This window comes from Perissodus microlepis, chromosome 23 (genome assembly GCF_051167445.1).
Source record: "Perissodus microlepis isolate ML-2025 ecotype Zambia chromosome 23, ASM5116744v1, whole genome shotgun sequence".
Lineage (NCBI taxonomy): Eukaryota > Metazoa > Chordata > Actinopteri > Cichliformes > Cichlidae > Perissodus > Perissodus microlepis.
Genome location: NC_140482.1, coordinates 24,120,739 through 24,143,211, shown reverse-complemented (window position 1 = coordinate 24,143,211; position 22,473 = coordinate 24,120,739). Strand labels below are relative to the sequence as shown.

Genomic DNA, 22,473 nt, shown 5'->3' with positions numbered 1-22,473 from the left:
AGGACATGTATCTCAGTCATACAGGGAGTGCAGAATTATTAGGCAAATGAGTATTTTGTCCACATCATCCTCTTCATGCATGTTGTCTTACTCCAAGCTGTATAGGCTCGAAAGCCTACTACCAATTAAGCATATTAGGTGATGTGCATCTCTGTAGTGAGAAGGGGTGTGGTCTAATGACATCAACACCCTATATCAGGTGTGCATAATTATTAGGCAACGTCCTTTCCTTTGGCAAAATGGGTCAAAAGAAGGACTTGACAGGCTCAGAAAAGTCAAAAATAGTGAGATATCTTGCAGAGGGATGCAGCAGTCTCAAAATTGCAAAGCTTCTGAAGCGTGATCATCGAACAATCAAGCGTTTCATTCAAAATAGTCAACAGGGTCGCAAGAAGCGTGTGGAAAAACCAAGGCGCAAAATAACTGCCCATGAACTGAGAAAAGTCAAGTGTGCAGCTGCCAAGATGCCACTTGCCACCAGTTTGGCCATATTTCAGAGCTGCAACATCACTGGAGTGCCCAAACTCATACTCAGAGACATGGCCAAGGTAAGAAAGGCTGAAAGACGACCACCACTGAACAAGACACACAAGCTGAAACGTCAAGACTGGGCCAAGAAATATCCCAAGACTGATTTTTCTAAGGTTTTATGGACTGATGAAATGAGAGTGAGTCTTGATGGGCCAGATGGATGGGCCCGTGGCTGGATTGGTAAAGGGCAGAGAGCTCCAGTCCGACTCAGACGCCAGCAAGGTGGAGGTGGAGTACTGGTTTGGGCTGGTATCATCAAAGATGAGCTTGTGGGGCCTTTTCGGGTTGAGGATGGAGTCAAGCTCAACTCCCAGTCCTACTGCCAGTTTCTGGAAGACACCTTCTTCAAGCAGTGGTACAGGAAGAAGTCTGCATCCTTCAAGAAAAACATGATTTTCATGCAGGACAATGCTCCATCACACGCGTCCAAGTACTCCACAGCGTGGCTGGCAAGAAAGGGTATAAAAGAAGAAAAACTAGTGACATGGCCACCTTGTTCACCTGATCTGAACCCCATTGAGAACCTGTGGTCCATCATCAAATGTGAGATTTACAAGGAGGGAAAACAGTACACCTCTCTGAACAGTGTCTGGGAGGCTGTGGTTGCTGCTGCACGCAATGTTGATGGTGAACAGATCAAAACACTGACAGAATCCATGGATGGCAGGCTTTTGAGTGTCCTTGCAAAGAAAGGTGGCTATATTGGTCGCTGATTTGTTTTTGTTTTGTTTTTGAATGTCAGAAATGTATATTTGTGAATGTGGAGATGTTATATTGGTTTCACTGGTAAAAATAAATAATTGAAATGGGTATATATTTGTTTTTTGTTAAGTTGCCTAATAATTATGCACAGTAATAGTCACCTGGACACACAGATATCCCCCTAAAATAGCTAAAACTAAAAACAAACTAAAAACTACTTCCAAAAACATTCATCTTTGATATTAATGAGTTTTTTGGGTTCATTGAGAACATGGTTGTTGTTCAATAATAAAATTATTCCTCAAAAATACAACTTGCCTAATAATTCTGCACTCCCTGTATACAACATTATAAAGAAGCTATTCATCATGCTAAATCTGCTTACTACACCTCTGTTATTGAATCCACTGAAGGAAACACTCGCACTTTGTTTTCTACATTGCATAATATTGTTAAACCCCCAGATACCTTTGCCATACATACACACTCTGCCGCAGTTTGCAAAAAATTTATGGACTTTTCTTACACCAAGATTGAGAATCTTTACCAACAATTGCCCTTGTCCTGTGATATGGTCAATTGTTCTATCTGCATTTTTTGTCCTTCTCAGCTGTCATCCTCTCTATCCAATTTTGAACTTCCCACAATAACTCAGCTATCTTCCATAATTACTAACTTAAAGTTATCATCGTGTAAACTTTATCCACTCCCGACAAATCTTGTTAAACTCTCATTCCCGTCTCTTGCCCCACTGATTGCTAATATTGTACACTCCTCTCTTATATCTGGTTCTGTTCTATGGGCTCAAAATGTGGTCATAAATATTTTGTACTTGTAAAAAAGATTTGTATGTGTAAAAAGAATTTGTGTGTGCGTAAAAAAGATTTGTATGTGTAAAAAAGATTTGTGTGTGCGTAAAAAAGATTTGTATGTGTAAAAAAGATTTTTGTGTGCGTAAAAAAGATTTGTGTGTGTATAAAAAAGATTTGTATGTGTAAAAAAGATTTGTGTGTGCGTAAAAAAGATTTGTGTGTGGACTTAGAAAAAAAACCCCTGCAAGTTACAAGTACGAATTTTGACCCTATTTTTCTTCCTTTCATCTGATTGGTCAATGTCATGTCAATCACAAATGTAACAATCCAATCAGAGAACAGATGGGTTTGGCTGTCGGAGGGGCGCTTTTTTTGAACTGCAGGTCCTTGAAGGGTGATACAGTTTGAAGCTGGAGGATCTCTATATAAATATCCGATAGCAGCTAGGTCCCCTAACTTTCAGTAGCTGTTGAAAGGAAAAAGTTGTGGTATATCAGTGGTTAGAAATACCATTATTACTTTAGGATTAGTTTAACACAAAGTCAGGGCTGACCCAGGACCATTGCTGTGAGTCACAGTGCGCAGCATAAAAGTCCTTTCACATCAGATGCAGGATGTGCTGCTAATGCTAACTGCTAACTAAAAGCAAAGGATCCAGAATTTGTTGCGCTGGCTGCTGGGCTCTGTGGGTTTTTGCAGCAGCTCTACCTGTACTAGATGCACCTGCTCCTTGTCTTTTCTATCTCTGACTTTATGTCCTCTACAAGAGTTTCTGGTTTTTTTTGCTGGTTCTTCAAATGTTCAATAAAAACATGTATGCTAATTCATAACGAAGAAAGCTTTGTAATGAAGACTGTCATTTCCAAAACACTGCCCACCCCCACCCCGCGGTCCGCAGCGCTGTTGAAAAGGCTGTGGAAGTCCCTATATTAAACACGTAGACCTGTGACACAAAAATCACCAAACTCGGACGACCACAGACTGTTTTCCTTCGTGGTGATGAAGGAAAACGCTGGGTTGGCATGTAAAAGGGCATTTATTCCCTTCAAGGACCTGCAGTTCAAAAAAAGCGCCCCTCCAACAGCCAAACCCATCTGTTCTCTGATTGGATTGTTACATTTGTGATTGACATGACATTGACCAATCAGATGAAAGGAAGAAAAATGGGGTCAAAATTCATACTTGTAACTTGCAGGGTTTTTTTTTCTAAGTCCACACACAAATCTTTTTTACGCACACACAAATCTTTTTTACGCACACACAAATCTTTTTTACACATACAAATCTTTTTTACGCACACACAAATTCTTTTTACACATACAAATCTTTTTTACGCACACACAAATCTTTTTTACACATACAAATCTTTTTTACGCACACACAAATTCTTTTTACACATACAAATCTTTTTTACGCACACACAAATCTTTTTTACACATACAAATCTTTTTTACACATACAAATCTTTTTTACGCACACACAAATCTTTTATCCATCCTCATTCTCCTTGACCTTACAGCAGCTTTTGATACTATCTCCCACTGCATCCTCCTTCACAGATTAGCATCTATTGGCATCAATGGTACAGTCCTCGCCTGGTTTACTTCTTATCTCTCTGGCCGCTCAGTTTGTTCAATTACTCCCTCACAGATCAGTATCTACTCGAGTTAATTCCGGTGTACCCCAAGGCTCTGTCCTGGGTCCTTTACTTTTTATCATCTATCTCCTACCCCTAGGTAATATTTTTAGGAAGCATAACATCCAGTTTCACTGCTACCGAGATGACACCCAGCTCTACCTATCCTCCAAACCCACAGCTACTCTCCCACCCACATCCATTTCTGACTGTTTAAGTGGAATCAAGGTCTGGTTTACTCACAACTTTCTTAAACTTAATGGCAATAAAACAGAATTCATTTTAATAGGCACCAGATCAAAACTGACTACAGTTCCAACCAGTCTTTCGTTATCCATTGATAACTCTGTTGTCACACCCTCCCCTCAGGTTAAGAGTCTTGGTGTCATACTCGATAGCACTCTGTCCTTCACAGCACATATAAATAATATCACTCGGTCTTCCTACTTTCATCTCCGTAATATTAACTGTCTTCATCCCTCACTCACACCACACAGTACCGCCATACTTGTCAATGCTCTTGTCACATCTCGTCTGGATTACTGTAATTCTCTTCTCTATGGTCTACATCATAAATCCCTCCATAAATGGCAGTTAGTTCAAAATACAGCTGCTCGTATTATTTCCAGAACTAGATCCACTGAACATATAACACCTGTTCTTAAACAGCTCCATTGGCTCCCAATTCACCTCCGTGTCAATTTCAAGATCCTGCTTCTCACTTTCAAAGCGCTTCATAACCTTGCTCCTCCATATCTATCCGATCTTCTTCATACATACTCACCCCTTCGTACACTCCGCTCTTCTTCAGCTTCCCTTCTGTCTGTTCCACCTGCTCGCCTGACTACCATTGGACTCAGAGCCTTTAGTTGTTCTGCCCCGAGACTTTGGAATGCACTTCCACTTGCTCTATGGACCATACACTGTCTCACCACTTTTAAATCACGTCTCAAAACTCATCTATTTAGAATTGCATACACCTGATCTGTCTTAGGCCATTTTTACCTTGCTCAGTTTTTATGTTTGTTTTTATACTTTTATGACTGTTTATGTCTAAATTTTATCTTACCATGTTTGCTATATATACATTTTTCTTATGTTTTTATGGTATTGTTTACGTGTTACTGTAAGGTGACCTTGAGTGTCTGAAAGGCGCCTATAAATAAAATGTATTATTATTATTAGTAGTAGTAATACAAGGAAAACAGAGAAAACCCCAACAATAAAATGCTAATTTATTAGCCTTAATACAATTTAAACAGGGGTTATAAATAAACTCACCTCGTGTACAGCTGTTCTGAAGGAGGAAATTAGCTTTAGACATCAAAGACGGACTCCTGATGGAAGCAGAGAATAAACTCTCTGTTTAAAAGTCCTTGTAACCCATTTTCCTACGCAACCCAGAATGCACCCTGACAGGTTGGTGGAAAACATCCACTCAGATGTTTTTTATTGCTGCTTTTATTGCATTAATCTTAATCAGACACCAGAGGGAGCCACTCCTACAGCCCAGCAGCATGCTGGGAAGAGGATTTCTCTCCTGGCTGAAAGAAGGATGAAGAAGAGGAGGGTGAGAGGCGCTTGTTTTTTCTTCCCTGCACAGCCATCGAAGAACGGCGTTTGTTTCACTTTTTAAAGTTTAAAATGATTGAAGTCATTAAAGTTCCTCAAACAGCTGGAGGTTTCAGGAAACTCCTCCTCCTCATCTTCCTCCTCCTCCTCTTCCTGATGCGCTGTGATGTCAGAGGCGCTTCAGCATGCAGAGCCGGGTATCGATCGCTCTCATTGATTATTGACCGAGCCTGACAGGGAGCAGGGGCTCAACAGATGTTACATAAACAGTTGTTGAACGTGTTGGAGGGAAACAGCTGCAAGAGAGCGACGCTGCAGACGAGCAGGTAGGACATCGCTTTTTATTTTACACTTCATCATCTTCATCATCATCGTCAGTAAAACTCACATGTGAAAAACTCACTTCTTTTACACTCATCTACAGTAATGTGAAGCTAAAGTACAGTTAATAAATCAGCATTTATCATGAAATCCTCAATCAAAGCAGGACTTTTAATAATAATAAGTTGTTATAATATAAAACATATATAGGTAATGCTGTAAATACTAGTTAGTACATCTTTAATTTCCTTTCTTTGTGTTTTTTACTTAATTACCAAACCAAACGTTTGTGGGGAATAAATGGAAAATAATTGGGGTCCTTTTATCTTTTCAAAGATTTTCAGGGACCCAAACTTTGATTGGTTCCCTCACATTGGGCTCTGCTGAGGAAGTTGGTGTATCAGAGCTGCAGATCTGAAGGGGTTAAATTCAGAAGAATTTTAAGAGGCAGGCTTTTCATTTCAATCCTTGTTCTTATTTCCCTCCTCCACCTCTCCCCATCTACAGGTCTCCTCTCCTCTTCCTCAGGACCTCTTCTTTTTTCTCCAGAGATGCCAGGGACTCTTCCCAGGTTCCCCAGCTTGCCGCGGGGGGTCACCATGCCGGCACTGCTGAACTCTTTGCCCCGAGGCATCAACCCTCCCAGTTTACCCAGAGGAATCACCATGCCCAGTATGCCCACTCTGCCCAGTTTACCCAGTATGCCCCGTGGCGTGACCATACCCAGCTTGCCCAGGGGGGTGTCGCTGCCGAGGGCTGCCATGCCGGCCGTAACTGAGGCTCCAAGGCGGCTGCTGCAGGACTGCTGCTCTGTGCTGGACCACCAGACACCCGGAGGTAACGGATACAGTGAATACACTGGCTGCTTCACATTACGACTCCAACAATGTTTGTGAGGAGGACGTCTTTGAATCAAACAGATAAAGGATGGGTGTACTTTTAAATTCTTAAAACAGAAGCCAAAGCAGAAGTACCTTTAATTTTCTTATTAATATTCCACATGACCTTGGTAAACACTTTCCTGATGTGTTTATACACTCAGTCTTTATTTTTGGGTCTAACTAAATAAAAAAATGAAGTCCACTGTGTAAACTTTGATCTCAATAGAATCAGGAAAGAGGAATAACTGGCTAACAACTTAAGACTTATGCAGGAGACTTAACTGGGATAAATAGATGCAGCCAAGCCTAACAAGAATAACATATAATATTATGAATTTAGGTTTAGTGCAAGTTGTTGTTGATAAACAGGGCTTTTAAATTACATCCCACTGTGGATCAACAGTGTGTTGATAGCATTACTTTCATGGTCCAAAGTTCCAGAAATTAGAGCATATAATATAGAAGATCAGCCCAACTCCTGCTCCGACTCGACTTCGACATTTTGAACGAGCATCTAACACTTAATTATCTTTTCATATTTTTACTGAATATATGTGGATTTTTTTTATCACACTAGATCTCAGCACAACCCAATAAAACTACCATCAGACATCAGACAATACTGTCTTTTGTTCCCACATAGGCTCACTTATTAAGTCTAAAACATGTAAGCAACATTATATTAAACAGCCAGAAAGTGAGCGATAATTTAAGAGAAGAAGACAAATGAATGTCAGTTTCAGTTTTGTTCCCTTTCTGCAGTAAAAACAGAGCAGATGAATATTTTCAGTTCTGCAGGTTTCTGATATTTATTTTTTTTTCATTTTCGGTTGGAATGATGAATAAATCCAGAGCAGATTATAGAGCGCTGAGCTGCTGCACATGGCCCGGATCTCTCTCTCTCTCTCACACACACACACACACACACACACACACACACACACACACACACACACACACACACACACACACACACAGAAAAGTCTTTCAGGGTTAAGAGCCTGTGGGAGTATAAATACTACACTGTTAAATCTGTCTTATTCCATTTTAACAAACTCGTTAACAAACAGCATCTTTTTGTTTTATTTTAAATCTTTAATCTGGAGTTAAACAGCTAACATGCAAAAGCATTTTCAACATTGTCCTCTGACACTTAATCTGACCATCGAGATACGAGCTTTATAACTGACGGTGAATGAAAGGAGGCGGGGCCACATCAGTGTGTATGTGTGTGGAGGATTAACCACAAGTGTGTGTGTGTGTGTGTGTGGTGGATGTGACAGTGTAGATGTGAGCTGAACGAGTCATCCTTATGTACGGTAAGAACAATTCTTTTTATTTATTAAGCCTTATCTCAAAATAAATAGAAACAGATTTAAAGATCAAACAGAGGCATAAATGAAGCTTCACTTAGCCGATAAAAGTCCTGAAAAGATGTGCGACAGTTCACCTCTGCATCAGCTTCTCTCCTCAAATCTACCTGTTAGTCATGATGTCAATGTATTTTAAAGGGACAACTTACTGGATGTGTTTTTTTCTAGTTTAACAGTTTCAAACAAATGTTATGAAGGTAATAATAATAACATTAATAATAATAAAATTAATTACAGCTGCAAGCAGTGATAATTGGGCGTATCAAGGCACGCTGGGATTAAAGTGTTTCCTGTAGGCATGTGGATTTCTGATTGGCTGTTGCAGAAACGTAATGTTTATTACAAAAACTGTGTGATGTTAAAGGAACGCCCACTGGTTGTTCATTGTGTTGCTGTGAATAATGTTAACATAGTGTCACAGCAGTACCTGATAGAGTCACAGCCTTTAATGTATTGATTGGTGTTTTTGGACACGCCCCTCACAAATTTGAGCAAATTTTTGAAAAATTACTTTTTAAAATAGTATTCGATGTCATTAAAACAATTTTGTTTAGAAAAAGTGTTAACATACACTAGTTACCACTTCTTTTAAAGGTTTCTTGGTTGCCATGGTGATGGCTCTCAGAAGAGTGTCTTTAACATGTTGGAAGTATGACCAAATTTCATACATGTACCTGAAACACGCCAGCAGGGCTCCTGTGTTGTATAATAAAATAAAGACATTTTCACAAATCACAAAGTGCAAAATTCTGAGCATGTTAAGCCAGTGGACTCTTTTTCTTCAATGCAGATAGAGTTTTTTCTTATTTTAAGTGGAATGAATGAACTACTGATTTGAGTCATTAAAAGTTGGTTCATTTTAATTGTGTGTGTGTTTCTTTTATTTAATTATCCCTAATACGTCAACTGTTTGTCAATTTATCAGTCAGGTTTTGCTGGCTGTAGTGTTTAATTTACTGAAGCCTAAAATATATTTGTGTTTATAATATCAAATAGTTCAAGAAAAGAGTCTTTGTTACTTTACTTAACCATGTGAGGATCCGTAATCATCTCTCAATGATCTGATGATGACCATTATTCTTATTATTCTTATTAACAAAACAAATAAAAACCAAACATACCACTGTCATGGGATTTATCATATCATATATTGTAACTAATAATTCATCTGAACAACAAAATAAACAGTGAAAAAAAATACAATTTAAAACCAACTCATGAAAAAGCTCTCAGAAAAGTATGATCTGCTGGTTCTGCAGGGTCTGAAGGTCCAAACATGCCACCTGTCCTGGTTTTTGAGACTGAACAGCATGCTCGCAGTGACAGTGCGGATTCTTTAAGCTCTGCTAACTAAAAAACACAAACAATATAAACACATTACATAACAAACCACTGCAGGATTAAGATGTGGTCTCACTGCTGCATTGTGTGTGTGGTGTGTGTGCGTGCACTCGTAGGCCTGTTGTTGTGAGAACCACATCTTTTTGCAGAGTCTTCCCTTTAGGACAGTTTTGGTTTACAGATTCAGGTTTGAATCAGGTTTATGTTCAGTGTGTCATTCAGGGGCCTCGTAAAGTCAGGAAGACGAGCGTTTGTGTGTTGTGCTGGCAGCTGACCAGTGGCAGATCTCTTGTCTCCTTTAATCCCCCAAAAGCTGTGACGCCGAACATGGAGAGAGATGAAAATCAAAGAAAATCTATAAACGTCCAGTACAATACATAAACTCGACTGTCCACTTTAGGCTGTTACAAACATTTTTTAAAAACTCACTACTGAAAACAGGTTTTTATTATAATTCAACCTGCTTTATAACATTTTAAAGAGTTTTTGTGTCTTTCTGTATTTAGTATATTATATATTTACAAACTAATGAAATTATAAAAATGGCTCCACAGTTTTCTAGCTCCAACAGAGGCTGAATATCATTATTATTAACTCAAAAACAATGGAAAATAAAAAATTCTCAATTTCAGAATTCCTAAAAAAAAGTCCATTCCTTAATAACTCAGATAACTCCTAAAAATTGTGAATATTTTAAATCAAAGATCAACATTTTAATTTATTAAAATTATTAGAGGACATTTTAAATATGGAAATGTTTCTCTGAAGCCTGCTGTGTTTCAGACTTTGTTTCAAATACATTGTAACTGAAGGGGGAAATTGAAACGTGTCTCTGTGTTCAGGGCTGTGTGGCTGCTGCTGGGCCCTTCGGCCACGCTACAAGCGGCTGGTCGACAACATTTTCCCAGAAGACCCTGAGGTAAACACCTGTACATCTACACCGCACAGTCTTTACATTTATTTTAGTGCTTCAGTATCAAATGTAATCAAAATCCAAAAATGTCATCTTTATTTCACATATTCATGAAGTTTCAATAAGCTACACAGTTACAACATCTCTGTGTGTATTTGTGTGTGTTCGATCAGGAAGGGCTGGTGAAAGCCAACATGGAGAAGTTGACCTTCTTCGCTCTGTCTGCTCCGGAGAAACTCGACCGCATTGCTGCGTACCTGTCAGAGCGTCTGACCAGAGAGCTGAACCGCCACCGCTACGGGTCAGTACACACAAACACACTAAAGCCCACACAGATGGCCTTAAAATCATTATGCTAACTGGCAGCTTAAATGAATAAAATTCTACTTGAAAATCATTGAAAAAAGACATTCAGAAATCAGGATCTAGAGTATCCCTGTAAAGCAATCAGCAGTTCAGGTCTTTTAAGTATTTAAGATCTTTTTTTTTTTCGTATTACAAGCTTCACACTTCTCTGAAATCAGCCCACCTTCTCTAGAGGAGTGACTGATCTCCGGGGTTTAAAATATGACACACACATGTTTAACAGCAATGTGATTTTTTTTCGCCCCTCTCAGGTATGTGTGCATAGCGATGGAGGCGATGGAGCAGCTGTTGCTTGCATGTCACTGTCAGAGCATCAACCTGCTGGTGGAGAGTTTTCTCAGCACACTGCGTCTACTGCTGGAGGCTGACAAACCACACCTCCACATACTCGCCACCAACTCTGTATGTAACACCCTGCAACAGTGGACAGCATTTAAAAGCTTTGAGATCTTGGTAAAGTGTTCATGGGTTTGCAGTAAAGGAAACATTTACTAATCACAAGCTGCAGTAGTGATGTTAATTTGTTAATGATTATTTGTTAATTTGACCATTCACCAGTCTTTTAACATTCATTAAGTTTCATGTATTATGTGTATGAGGCGATCGTGGCTCAAGAGTTGGGCGTTTGTCTTGTAATCGTAAGGTTGCCGGTTCGAGCCCCGGCTCCGACAGTCTTGGTCGTTGTGTCCTTGGGCAAGACACTTCACCCGTTACCTACTGGTGGTGGTCAGAGGGCCCGGTGGCGCCAGTGTCCGGCAGCCTCGCCTCTGTTAGTGCGCCCCAGGGTGGCTGTGGCTACACTGTAGCTTGCCATCACCTGTGTGTGAATGGGTGGATGATTGTGTATAGTGTAAAGCGCTTTGGGGTCCTTAGGACCAAGTAAAGCGCTATACAAATACAGACCATTTACCATTATGAGGAACTGCAAGCATTTCATCTAATGAAGGAATGTAAAATCTCTTAATTTACAAAGTAGAAGTTGTATCACAGTAGGAATGTTTCTCGGAACTGTCAATTAAAAGGTTAATTAATTATCCATAAGTTTAATTTATATATTTGTTTTTTAAGTAGATCTAAGTTCAAATTAAAGGGCAAACTATAAGTAAAATTTACATTTGAAATTTCTTTTAATACTCAAAATTGAGCAGTTTTACTTCTGCTTGGGGAATTTGGAAAATGTGATCTTATTATTTCTAAATTTGTTTCTTGTTTTAACTGTATGTATTCATGTGTAATTGCTTTTCAATGTGTTTTGATGGATTAAGAGGCTCATTTTGTGTGTTGCGTAGTTTGTAAAGTTTGCAAACATCGAGGAGGACACACCGTCATATCACCGGAGCTACGACTTCTTCGTGTCTCGCTTCAGTGAGATGTGTCACTCTGATCACGAAGACCTTGACACCAGAAACAAGTCAGTTCTGAGGTTTAACTTTGACTTGATACGAACTCACAGACACTATTTAAGAAGGGTATACAATTGTGAGTGCCCGAACACAAATAATCAACAATTTTAGTAATCAACCATTTGATTAGATATGTAAGCATCCTCAGGTTATGCCTTTTCATATGTCAAAGATTTTTTTTATATCAGCAAATTATTGAATAGTATTGATGATGCATGGAGCACGTTTCTCTCTGTATAAGAGGAATATTGTGGAATAATCCAAAATTATGAACAGTTTCATAAAACAAACAGCAAAACAAAACTCAGCTCCAGAGTCTGGAGATGAACGTGTACTTAGTGTGTTTGTGGGTAAACTTATGAAGTTTGTGTGTGTTTAGGATCCGTGTGTCGGGGATCCGCGGGCTGCAGGGCGTGGTGAGGAAGACTGTAGACGATGAGTTGCAGGTGAACATCTGGGAGCCGCGTCACATGGAGCAGATTGTCCCTGCCCTGCTGGTCAATCTGCAGCAACACTCACAAAACGACAGGTATAGACATGTATTAATGTTAACACTCTCGTACACCTACACGTTTTACTGCTAGATATGTAAAGTGACATCTGTGTTTAGGATTATATTTAAAAGCACTGCCGTTGGTTCCCGCATTCAGCTGGTGACACTCTGTTCTAAACATCAGCTAATTTTGAGATTTTGTAAAATTGATAAGAAACTTAATACGTTTGCTACGCTGTTTATGGTGCTGTTAAATCATGTGGTCAAATAAAACAAAGCCCAAAGTCACTGAAAGTACATTTAAACAGTTAAATTTACTCAGAATATTGTATGAGATTTGGTTAGTGGCTTGTTTTCAGCATTTCCCTCTTTGTTTGTTCAGCGGATCTCCAGCAGAGCAGACAGAGGTTTGTTTCAGGGAGCTGCTGTGCCGAGCTGCTTATGGACACATTAACAACGCTATCAAACCAGTACTCATGTAAGATATACACTATATTTATAGCACAATAGTAGTATTACTCCTTACGAAAGCAGAGTGCTTTGTATTAAGTACACAGAAAAAGATTAACAAAGATTTAATAATTTCTTTGAAGTATGGAGTCAAAACATCAAACACTCAATCAAAATAGATAGAAAGAAAGTATCTAACTTCCTTCGACTCTATCTGCTGATATTTATACATATTCATATATAATACTGTTGGACTCTATTATGGTGACTTTGAAGTTCAAAATGATGCTTATTTATCTTGCACATACCTTCATGCTCAACCTCTGTTTATCGTTTATTCTGAGTAGCTGTACTAATAGAGCTCAAAATCAGTAGTAGCCGCAGTATTTATTTAGTTTCTAGTATATATGATATGCTATAATAATATATCATTACATACAGATTGCTGGACTGTCTTTCAGGCACCTGGACAGTCACAGTCTTTGGCAGGGACGAGGGTTTGCTGTTCAGTGTTTTCAGATCATCATGTACTCTATTCAGGTTTGTTATTACACTGATAATCCTGTATATACTGCACTATAGTAATAGTTGTCATTTCATACAGCAAGTTAAATTAATAAATTTAAATTACCTCAGCTTTAAAGTAACATATATTTAAATGCCCTTCAAAGGAACTTAAAGGAAATACTCTTAGACTGTAAAGTTAAATACGTATCTGTAGAAAGAATGAACTTGCTTATTTTAACTGTGTTATAATAAGTTAAAATTTTAATTAAGTTTAGTTTTGTAAATGTATGATAACATAATTTTAAATAAAATTTAACTGCTGTTATATTTATGTAACAATAATGTCAACTTAATCATGTTAATTTCTTTCTTAATTATTAGAAAGTACTGTAGTATTTAATATTATAGTTTAAGTATTGAAAAATAAGAATAACAAGTTTAACCTAAGATTAACTTAACAAAATGCATTTGTTTAAGCATTTAAGCACAATTACTTAATCTTAATCTTACTGTAGTGTAACTGAAAGTTAATTTAAATGTATTTTCAACATAACCTTAGTTAAATCTACAAAGTTGAACTAATAATTATTATTTTAAGTACAAAATGTGGGAAATAAATAATAATAAACACTGCTAATGGTACATTCCTTTTACTCATCCTACATTTACCTCTAAAGCACTTAACTGTCCCCAGCTGTACTGGCTATATTACGTGTCACTCCACCTGTTATTCTGTAACTGAACTGAACTCTTGGTCAGTCCCAGCACTCCCACCTGGTCATCCAGCAGCTGTTGGGTCACCTGGATGCCAACAGCAGGAGTCCAGCTTCAGTCAGAGCTGGGATTGTGGAGGTCCTGTCTGAAGCAGCCGTTATAGAAGCTACTGGATCTGTCGGTGAGCCTCCAGCTCACACACACATCTGTTTATATATACACAGAAATGCTTAATGTTACTTGTACTGTACTCTGCAGGTCCCACAGTGTTGGAGGTGTTCAACACGTTACTGCGACAGCTCAGGCAGAGCGTGGACTACCAGCTGACTGGTTACTATGACAATGGTGGTAAACATAAAACCAGCTCGATTGAAGAGAAAAAACTGCAGGACGCCGTCATTAAAACTATTGGTGTGTTCATTCTGGTATTTTAGCACTTTTTTGCATTAAAGGTGACAAACTTTTCTTTGTACTTTTCATTTTATTTACTTCATTTGAGCTGATGTTACCTCATGACATTTCAGGATCCTTTGCCAACACACTGCCTATTTACCAGAGGTCAGAGGTCATGCTGTTCATCATGGGGAAGATTCCTGTTCCTGGTATCTACCCAGCCTTGGGTTCACCCAACTCCGGGTACCATTCACATTAACTTTCTGTGCTCTCTATTGCCTGTAGTTAACACTGTACTCACCTAGTATTTGACAAAATACTTGTAAAACACCTTAATTTTGTGAAATAATATTCTTGACTCAGGTTTGAAGGCAGCAGGATGATACAGGTGATGCTGCTGAAGTCTCTCCTCCAGGTGAGTTCTCTTTAAAACCCTCCAGCTCTGCTCTTACTTTTTGAAAGCACACAGTTAAAATAATAAAGGAAAACCTGGAGGGTCGGTGAAGTGCAAATTTACAGTGGATTTTGAGATAATCAAAATGGAATGGTGTTTTGTTTATTGGTTTATCAGATAAACAGCAGTTGAAACTGATTCTACACTCGCTGATTAAAGTCGTATGACTGAATAAAGCTGAATAACGTATGTCTCTAAAAGTTGATTCTGTTCATCTGGACGTAGCGTTTTGTGGGAGAAACATTTCGTCACTCATCCAAGTGACTTCTTCAGTCTCAGCTGACTGCAGGTTTCCCCAATCTTATGAACAGTACATTTGCATAATGACTGAAACCAGCCCACTGAAGGAACAATGGGCTGGAAGGTCAGTTCCTTAATCTTAACTATGCAAATTCTCATGACCATTGATCAATAACCACTGACCAAAACCCACTGATCAATGGCCATGAGTACCATTCACAGAGAGTTGGGGAATGGCTACAATCACAGCATTGTAAGATGGTGACAGATGTACCCTTAGGCCCCCTCCTCGATTCAGAGATGGTCTTTCCCTTTTCACGTAAATGGCCTCCTTGACTCCGCGTTCAAACCAGCGTTCCTCCCTGTCCAGGATGTGTACATCCTCATCCTTCAAAGAGTGTCCACTGGCCTGTAGGTGTAAATAGACTGCAGAGTCCTGGCCTGACGAGGTAGCTCTTCTGTGTTGTGCCATCAGCTTCGCCAGAGGTTGTTTGGTTTCCCTGATGTATAAATCCTGGCAATCCTCCTGACATTTAACAGCGTACACTATGTTACTCTGTTTGTGTCAGGGACTCGATCCTTGGGGTGGACCAATTTTTAGCACAGCGTGTTTTGGGGTTTAAAAGCCACAGACACCCGGTGTTTAGAAAAAATGCGTCTCAGCTGTTCTGATACTCCTGACACATACGGGATCACTACATGTTTTCGCTTGGGCAGCGGTTGTCCTTCTCTCCAGGATCGGCTGGAGCTTTCTTTTGGCGCCTTCCCAGCTTTGACAAAAGTCCAGATGGGATAACCACATTTACTCAGGGCCTTCTTGATGTGCTGTTCTTCTGCCTCCATGGCCGCTGTGTCTGTGGGGATGGTGAGATTTGATTTTCACCCAGGTGTCATCCACATATCTGAACCAATGGCTTGGTGGTGTTCCAGGGTAGGATAGCAAAGCCCTCTTTTCCACTTCTTCCATGTACAAATTGGCCACAATAGGTGAAACTGGGGAGCCCATGGCACACCCATGTTTCTGCCTGTAAAATTGACCCTTGTATGTGAAGTAGGTGGAATTAAGACACAGTTCCAAAAGCAAACACACTTGGTCGATGCTGAGAGTGGTCCTCCCACAAAACGCTACGTCCAGATGAACAGAATCAACTTTTGGAGATTTACTTACCTAGATGATTGAGCATGCATCAAGATGAATAACGTATGGTTCAGGTAAATCAGAATTTACAGCACTTGAGCCTCATCTTTGTAATCTTTGAAGCTGTATTCATGCAAGCTTAAATAACGTTTTCCTGCCAGTCTGACGTGCTCGCTGTCCCTCCTCTGTGCCTCAGGTGTCAGAGCATTACGAAAGTAGCAACCTGCTGACGGCGCTGCCCTCGTCCTTCCTGGAGCCTCTGCTGTCCTTCACGCTGATGGAGGATCCGGAGATCCGCCTGCTTGTTCTGTCCATCCTCACCTCGCTTATTGACAGACGCCACAACGCCTCCCGGCTCACCACAGCCAGGTCACACTTCCACAGAGACAACACCACCACTACCAGAGACTAATGACCCATGTGGAGAATAATGAGTTGTAAAGAGCTCCACCCTGTGGCAGGGGGATGTCACTGCAGACCTGCTGATTGTCTTTAGCTTGTGATGAAAATAATGTAAATACTTCCACTTTTCTCTCATTAAAAGATGATCTGCAATAATCATTTTAAAGGAGGATCACATAGCATCTTTGGTCATTCTAAAAAGGTTGTAGGCATTTCAGATTATTTAAACAAAGATACTGCTTTACACACATTTTTACAACAGGCTTGAAAGAATCAGTGAATCTGCCTTATAAGACTGTTGTTCAGTCTCTACCTTAAATTCAAAATTAAAGTCATGGCCAGATGCATTTTATTTAAAGTGCTCCTATGGTTCCCTCATCCATAGAGCCCGCATGGCTGTTCATTTTGATCCTACCATTGTGGATTTATTATAGCAGAAAACTGAAAAATAGCATTTGGCTAAAGGTGTTAACTGACCTGTTGAGGATCGATAAGTTATTGGTTATGTGTCTACAGTGTGGCATTTGATGTCTCATCCTTGGAAATGAAAGAGGACAGATGCTCTCGACAGGACAACCTGTTCATGAGGAAGGTAAGCTCACATCATCAGAGACACCACGAATGATGTCACTAGTTTGGAGGTTCGAGGTTGGAAGAATTTATTTCAGAGATTTACACCAAGATTTGATCAGATGGCTTTTAAAGGCAGGGATAAAACGGGTGGTCTTAAGTGTACATCATGATATTTGCACATTTCAGCATGATGTGTTTGTGTTCATGCAGCATGCTCAGCGTCTCTACAGACACGTCTACCTGGCCTCTAGGGAGGAGAACAGTGGACGCAGCCACTACCAAGCCCTCTTCACCCTATTGGCTGTTCTAAGTGTGGAACTGGCCAATGAGGAGGTTGTGGTGGATCTGATTCGACTGATCCTGGCTCTGCAGGTAGGCAGAACCTCTGTGATATGATTTAAAGGCCCGTGTAGGGGCAAAGCTTAGTTTATTAATGTTGCAGTGTGTGGTGTTTACAAATAAACAATAAATAAAATAGCACATTGCTTCTTCCTCTCCCTTTAACTTTCCTGTGATTGGCTGCACAGGAGATGACTCTTTCCAATCAGGAGTGTCTGTCAGTGTTTAATCGCTGTGGGATCCACGCCCTCTGCGCCGCCTTCCTCAACCTGCTGTCACAACTTGGCCCGCCTCCAACACTCCACCAGCACATCACTCAGGTGAAGTCGGTGTAAGTGTGTGTGTGTGTGTGTGTGTGTGTGTGTGTGTGTGTGTGTGTGTGAGAACATGAGAAACAAAGGTGTTTGTTAGCACAACATCACAGACTGTGTGTTTGTTTTGGATCTCCAGGTGATAGAAAGTCGACAGAAGGATGCTCCTCACCTGCTGCCCGAAGTCGTGTTTTGTGACAAACCCAGGTAGAGCGAGAGGCGCACTAATTGATTTATTAAAACATTATAAAATTTAAAACTTTAGTTAGAAATAAGAGTAGAAATTCAACCAGACACCCACATATTTACATCAAATCGAAAAGCAGAATAAATATTGTCAGGTTAGCCCCATTTTAAAGTTAAAAAACAAATAAAATATAGTATTTTATGTTATTGAGTTATGTAATTACACTTTACTAAAGTGTTGAAACTCTAGTAGAAAAAGCATAAAACCATCAACTATTAAACAGTACCATGCTGACCTTATATTGTTCTCAATATACTTAATAATATGCTTGTTATGGTTGATTCTGGTAACTCGCAGTATAGACAAAATCAATCCAATCAATCGTGCAACTAGTCAGCTCACGACTGTGGCAACTGTTCCTCCTTCTCTGATCAGCTGCAAGCCGTGGGGTTACCAAGTGCTGAGGCAAACAGTATGTAAAAGTCACTCTGCTCACTCAGTAACTGCAGGGCTCCTAGCATTAGCATCACCACAAAAGTGTACACCAAGGGCTTCATAGCACAGGTTTCTGTTGCCAATCGGCTCCTGTAGGTGTAGTGTGCAGGTGGCCCAGTTCTCCTGTCCAATGTAAATTTATACAGATTCAATTGTTTAGCTTGGTTGTACCTCAGCTTTGTTTGTCTAGCACCAGAATTTTTAAAGTCTTGGTGTTATAACTGTGTGTGTGTATCAGACTCCCAGAAGGTGAGCTGAAGGTGGACGAAGCTTTGCTGTTCATCCAATCAAAGATCTGCGAGGCCCTGGCAGGAAGCAGCTACAGCGCACACTGTGAACGCTTCAACACACCGTATACACCTCAGTTAACAGGTACTCAAACTAGGGTGACCAACCATCCTCTTTTCCCCAGACATGTGAACTATTCACATTCTGTTCGGGGCATCTGGGGGGATTTTCAAGATGGATGAAAATGTCTGGGTTTTCCTATAGGCCTACAGAGGACCCATATGTGCAACATCATCCCCGAACTGCTGTGTTGTAAGTGGTTGTTCCGCGCTCACAGACGGGACAGAGCGCGGAGCGGCATGTTGAAAAGATGCCAAAGCGCAAGTGCATCTTTTCAGACAAACTGCAAAAGAAATTTCCCTCGTATCATAAATGGGAGGCGTAGTGCACTGTGTGCAGAGCTGGCACTTACGTTTGTGTGTCTAACAAAGGTGCCGGAGATCTTGTTGCTTACATGGACACAGAAAAACATAAAAAGGCTGTGCGAGGCGAAAATTCATCTAGTAAGTTGACTGAGTTCTTTGTTACACCTGGGAAAACGAGGATGCTGTTGTATCTGCAGCAGAAGGTGCACTGGCATCTCATACTATGAAGCATCACAATAGCTACAGATCCATGGATTGCACTAGTGTGTTGCTTAAAAAAACAAACAAAAAAAAAAAAACATTTCCAGACTTTAACACAGCTAAAATGCTCAGCAGTACCCGCCAGCTATTGTCAATGGTGTGATAGTGCTGGATTCAGTGGAAGTCACTATTGAAGCTCTTTCTCAGACTTAAGTAACCAAGGAACAGAGAAAATATTCCCAATCATACTTTGACTGGAAGAATGGTGGCGTGCAAACAAAATTAATTGAAGTTAGAAACGTCAAATGAGACAGCAGAAACCACTGCACAATACCTTACTGGTACGTCACTGGTAATTTTTCTTATACAGATGAGGCATTATTTCTGTAACATTATTTAATTCCAGGGGTTTTTAAGTTATTTTCTTTTGCGCTTGTTGACTTGTAAAGGCCTATATAACATTTTTCACCATTTATTAACAGAGAAGGCATCTTTTAAATATGTTAAAGATTTCTTTAAACAAACAGTATTATTAAAATTCTTCATGACTGGGCCAAGTGTCCTCGTTTTTGGAAATCAAAATATGGTCACCCTAACTCAAACACACCCTTAATATTCATTCAATTTATCAAAGACCCAAAGCTTCACACAGGGTTTTTATTTATGTCATTTTATGTAATTTAGACTTTGTGTTTGGTAGTAAGTAGTATATACCATACTCAGTGTAATAATATATAAAAGTAAGTAGAAAGTAAAAGCAAGTAAGTAAAGTTTAAGTAGAACTGTCTTGAAAAATAGTAGTTACACAGTACTTAACAATGATTGTTCAAGAGAGGATAGTAAAACTTAAACAGATCCCAGTATGGACTGTAAATAAGGACAAACGATCTAAAGCATTGTTGAGAAGCTGATGGTAATGTTTCTCAAAGTTCACATTTTAGTCAAAAACTGCAGGTAAATATTTAATAGCAGTGGGTTTGAGGGTCCACTTTAGCAGCAGTATGAGTGCACTGATAGAGGCACCAGTCTCGTAGCATTCAGACTGAATTACTGTTTTATTGTAGAAGAGGATCGTCTGTCTAAGAGGAAGAGCATTGGAGACGCCGTCTCTCTGCAGGTGGACATGGAACTTCCGTTCTGTCCTGATACACCACAGGTACCCATCTGCTGAATGTACCTGTCCTTTTGTCCATCGCGCTGTTTTTGTGTCTGATCATATCTCTGTGTGCAGAAACCTCAGACTGAGCAGATCACCTTTGAGACGCTGAAGAACGCCATCGGTAGGTCATCAATTTCAAATCAATAGTTTCACATGATTTACTTGTGAACCTCTAGGAAATATTCTTCAAATTGTCCCCTTCAGCGTGTAGCGACAATGACTTATTTTGTATAATTTTATTTTCATTAAAATTAGAATTTTAACAATAAAAAACCCATTTAATTTAAGCCACGTAAGTGAAACTGTTAACAGTGAAATTCAAAGTGAAGCACTGGGTTAGCGTCAACAAAGAAGATCTGTCTGTGATCCGGTTTTTCTTTCTGTCAGAGGACAGAGGCGTGGTCGAGGAAGAGGAGAGGAGGAAGCGGATGGAGGTGGTGGAGAGGTTTCAGACAGCTCCCTTTGAGGAAATTGCTGCCCACTGTGGAGCCAGGGTGAGCAGCTTATTGTACTCTAACAAAGCAGCTGAAAGCACCACACCCACGCCATCGATGTGATTCTCAGCCAATAAGAGCTCACTTTAGTTTAGTAAAGCTGTTAAAAGTTTTTTCATCTAGACGAAATGATCTGTCTTGATGTGATTAAAAACTGTTTTTTAAAATAATGTCTTTATTTGTCTCTCCAGACATCGTTGCTTCAGTCCAAACTCAATCAGGTCTTTGAACTCATCATACGTCCTCCTCCTTCTCCCTCTGGACATTCGGCACCTCGATCGACTCCGGTCTATGAGATGAAGTTTCCTGACCTCTGTGTCTATTAAAGACATTCAGCAACAACCTTGTGATGATGTTGAAGCACTTTGTTTGGTAAAGAAAAGAATCAGTGGCTGTGAGGGAAAGAGGTAGGAGAATTAATATAAGAGAATCACACGAGGGCTTACAGCGGTGAGCCATGTTTTTTAGTGATTTAGTGTGGCTGTTTCCTTTATAGCTGTCAGATTTTATCTTTTTGTATTAGAAATGGACTGACTCAGTGTTTGACTTCATATTTCCCAGTCTGCCCTACTGTTTGATCCTCCAGTCATGAGGTGCATCTGTACACAAGTATTGTCAATGGTTAAATGATGCTGCACTAAATAAATAGTACATGTTAATTTTATCATCTCATCTTATTCATACACAGCAGACCTCTCGCTGTGACATTTTCATTTGTGCAGCCCTGCCTTATTTTGAAGTTAAGAGTTCACACACAGTTGATTTGTTTTTTTCTGTGAACCAAGGCTTCTACTGTAGCAGTATTGAGTCATAGACTTGTTTATGTAGTTATAAATGTTATACTTTACCTAAAAATGTACGTACAGGTTGTTCTGAGGACAATAGTTGATTTTTTTTTTTTTTAGATTAGTTCAGTGATTCGTATTTCTTCCATGACTCTACATGCTCTTTTTTTTTTAGCACTTACCTTTTCTTTACTTTTTTCTGACCCAATACTTTATATTGGTCATTACGTATTAGTTTAGGAGTTTTGTTTAATGTGGATTTTTTCTTAGCAACCTTTTTTTTTTATGATTTCACTTTCTTTCTTACCTAGTCTTCTTATTATTATTATTATTATTATTATTATTATTATTATTATTATTAGCCCTTTAGAGCTTAAACCATGAAGTAATTGACAGAAAATGCAGTTACCATAGGGCGAGCTGGGGTATACCCTGTACAGGTTGCCAGTGTCTCACAGGTCTAAAGCTGCTACATATTTGCTCCGGCATTTTTATTTTTTACAATATATTGCTTAAAAATGTTTAATTGATTTTGTTATTTTGGGGGAAAAATCCCACTGATCATAAAGGGTTAGTGCCACCATTGTAAGTTCCTGCTTATTTTATGAGCTCACTTTATTCTGCTTGATGGACA

General features: G+C 39.6%; 1 protein-coding gene across 2 annotated transcripts; it reads left to right on the top strand.

Moving 5' to 3' along the window:
• The first annotated feature begins 6,098 nt into the window (after positions 1-6,098).
• Positions 6,099-22,011, top strand: LOC146361502 (protein EFR3 homolog B-like). 2 transcript variants are annotated; one of them, XM_084920722.1, is made up of 22 exons: positions 6,099-6,411; positions 10,012-10,088; positions 10,256-10,383; positions 10,700-10,850; positions 11,738-11,859; positions 12,231-12,380; positions 12,727-12,822; positions 13,256-13,334; positions 14,061-14,196; positions 14,274-14,426; positions 14,540-14,651; positions 14,772-14,823; positions 16,437-16,609; positions 17,159-17,234; positions 17,426-17,587; positions 17,743-17,874; positions 18,005-18,072; positions 18,786-18,919; positions 20,466-20,557; positions 20,633-20,681; positions 20,948-21,054; positions 21,246-22,011. In XM_084920722.1, the coding sequence occupies exons 1-22, from the start codon at positions 6,126-6,128 to the stop codon at positions 21,378-21,380; spliced, it is 2,670 nt and encodes an 889-aa protein (XP_084776848.1). In that variant the 5' UTR covers positions 6,099-6,125; the 3' UTR covers positions 21,381-22,011. The 2 variants fall into 2 exon arrangements, with proteins under 2 accessions (XP_084776848.1, XP_084776847.1); XM_084920721.1 differs by lacking the exon at positions 6,099-6,411 and adding an exon at positions 7,726-7,774.
• The last annotated feature ends 462 nt before the right edge of the window (positions 22,012-22,473 follow it).

What these genes read in the sequence shown, in the direction of transcription:
- LOC146361502 (XM_084920722.1), top strand. Translation starts at nt 6,126, where the DNA reads ATGCCAGGGACTCTTCCCAGGTTCCCCAGCTTGCCGCGGGGGGTCACC. An exon ending in GCTATCAAACCAGTACTCAT is followed by an intron (nt 12,823 to 13,255) that starts GTAAGATATACA and finishes ACTGTCTTTCAG; the next exon opens with GCACCTGGACAGTCACAGTC. An exon ending in TCATCATGTACTCTATTCAG is followed by an intron (nt 13,335 to 14,060) that starts GTTTGTTATTAC and finishes ACTCTTGGTCAG; the next exon opens with TCCCAGCACTCCCACCTGGT.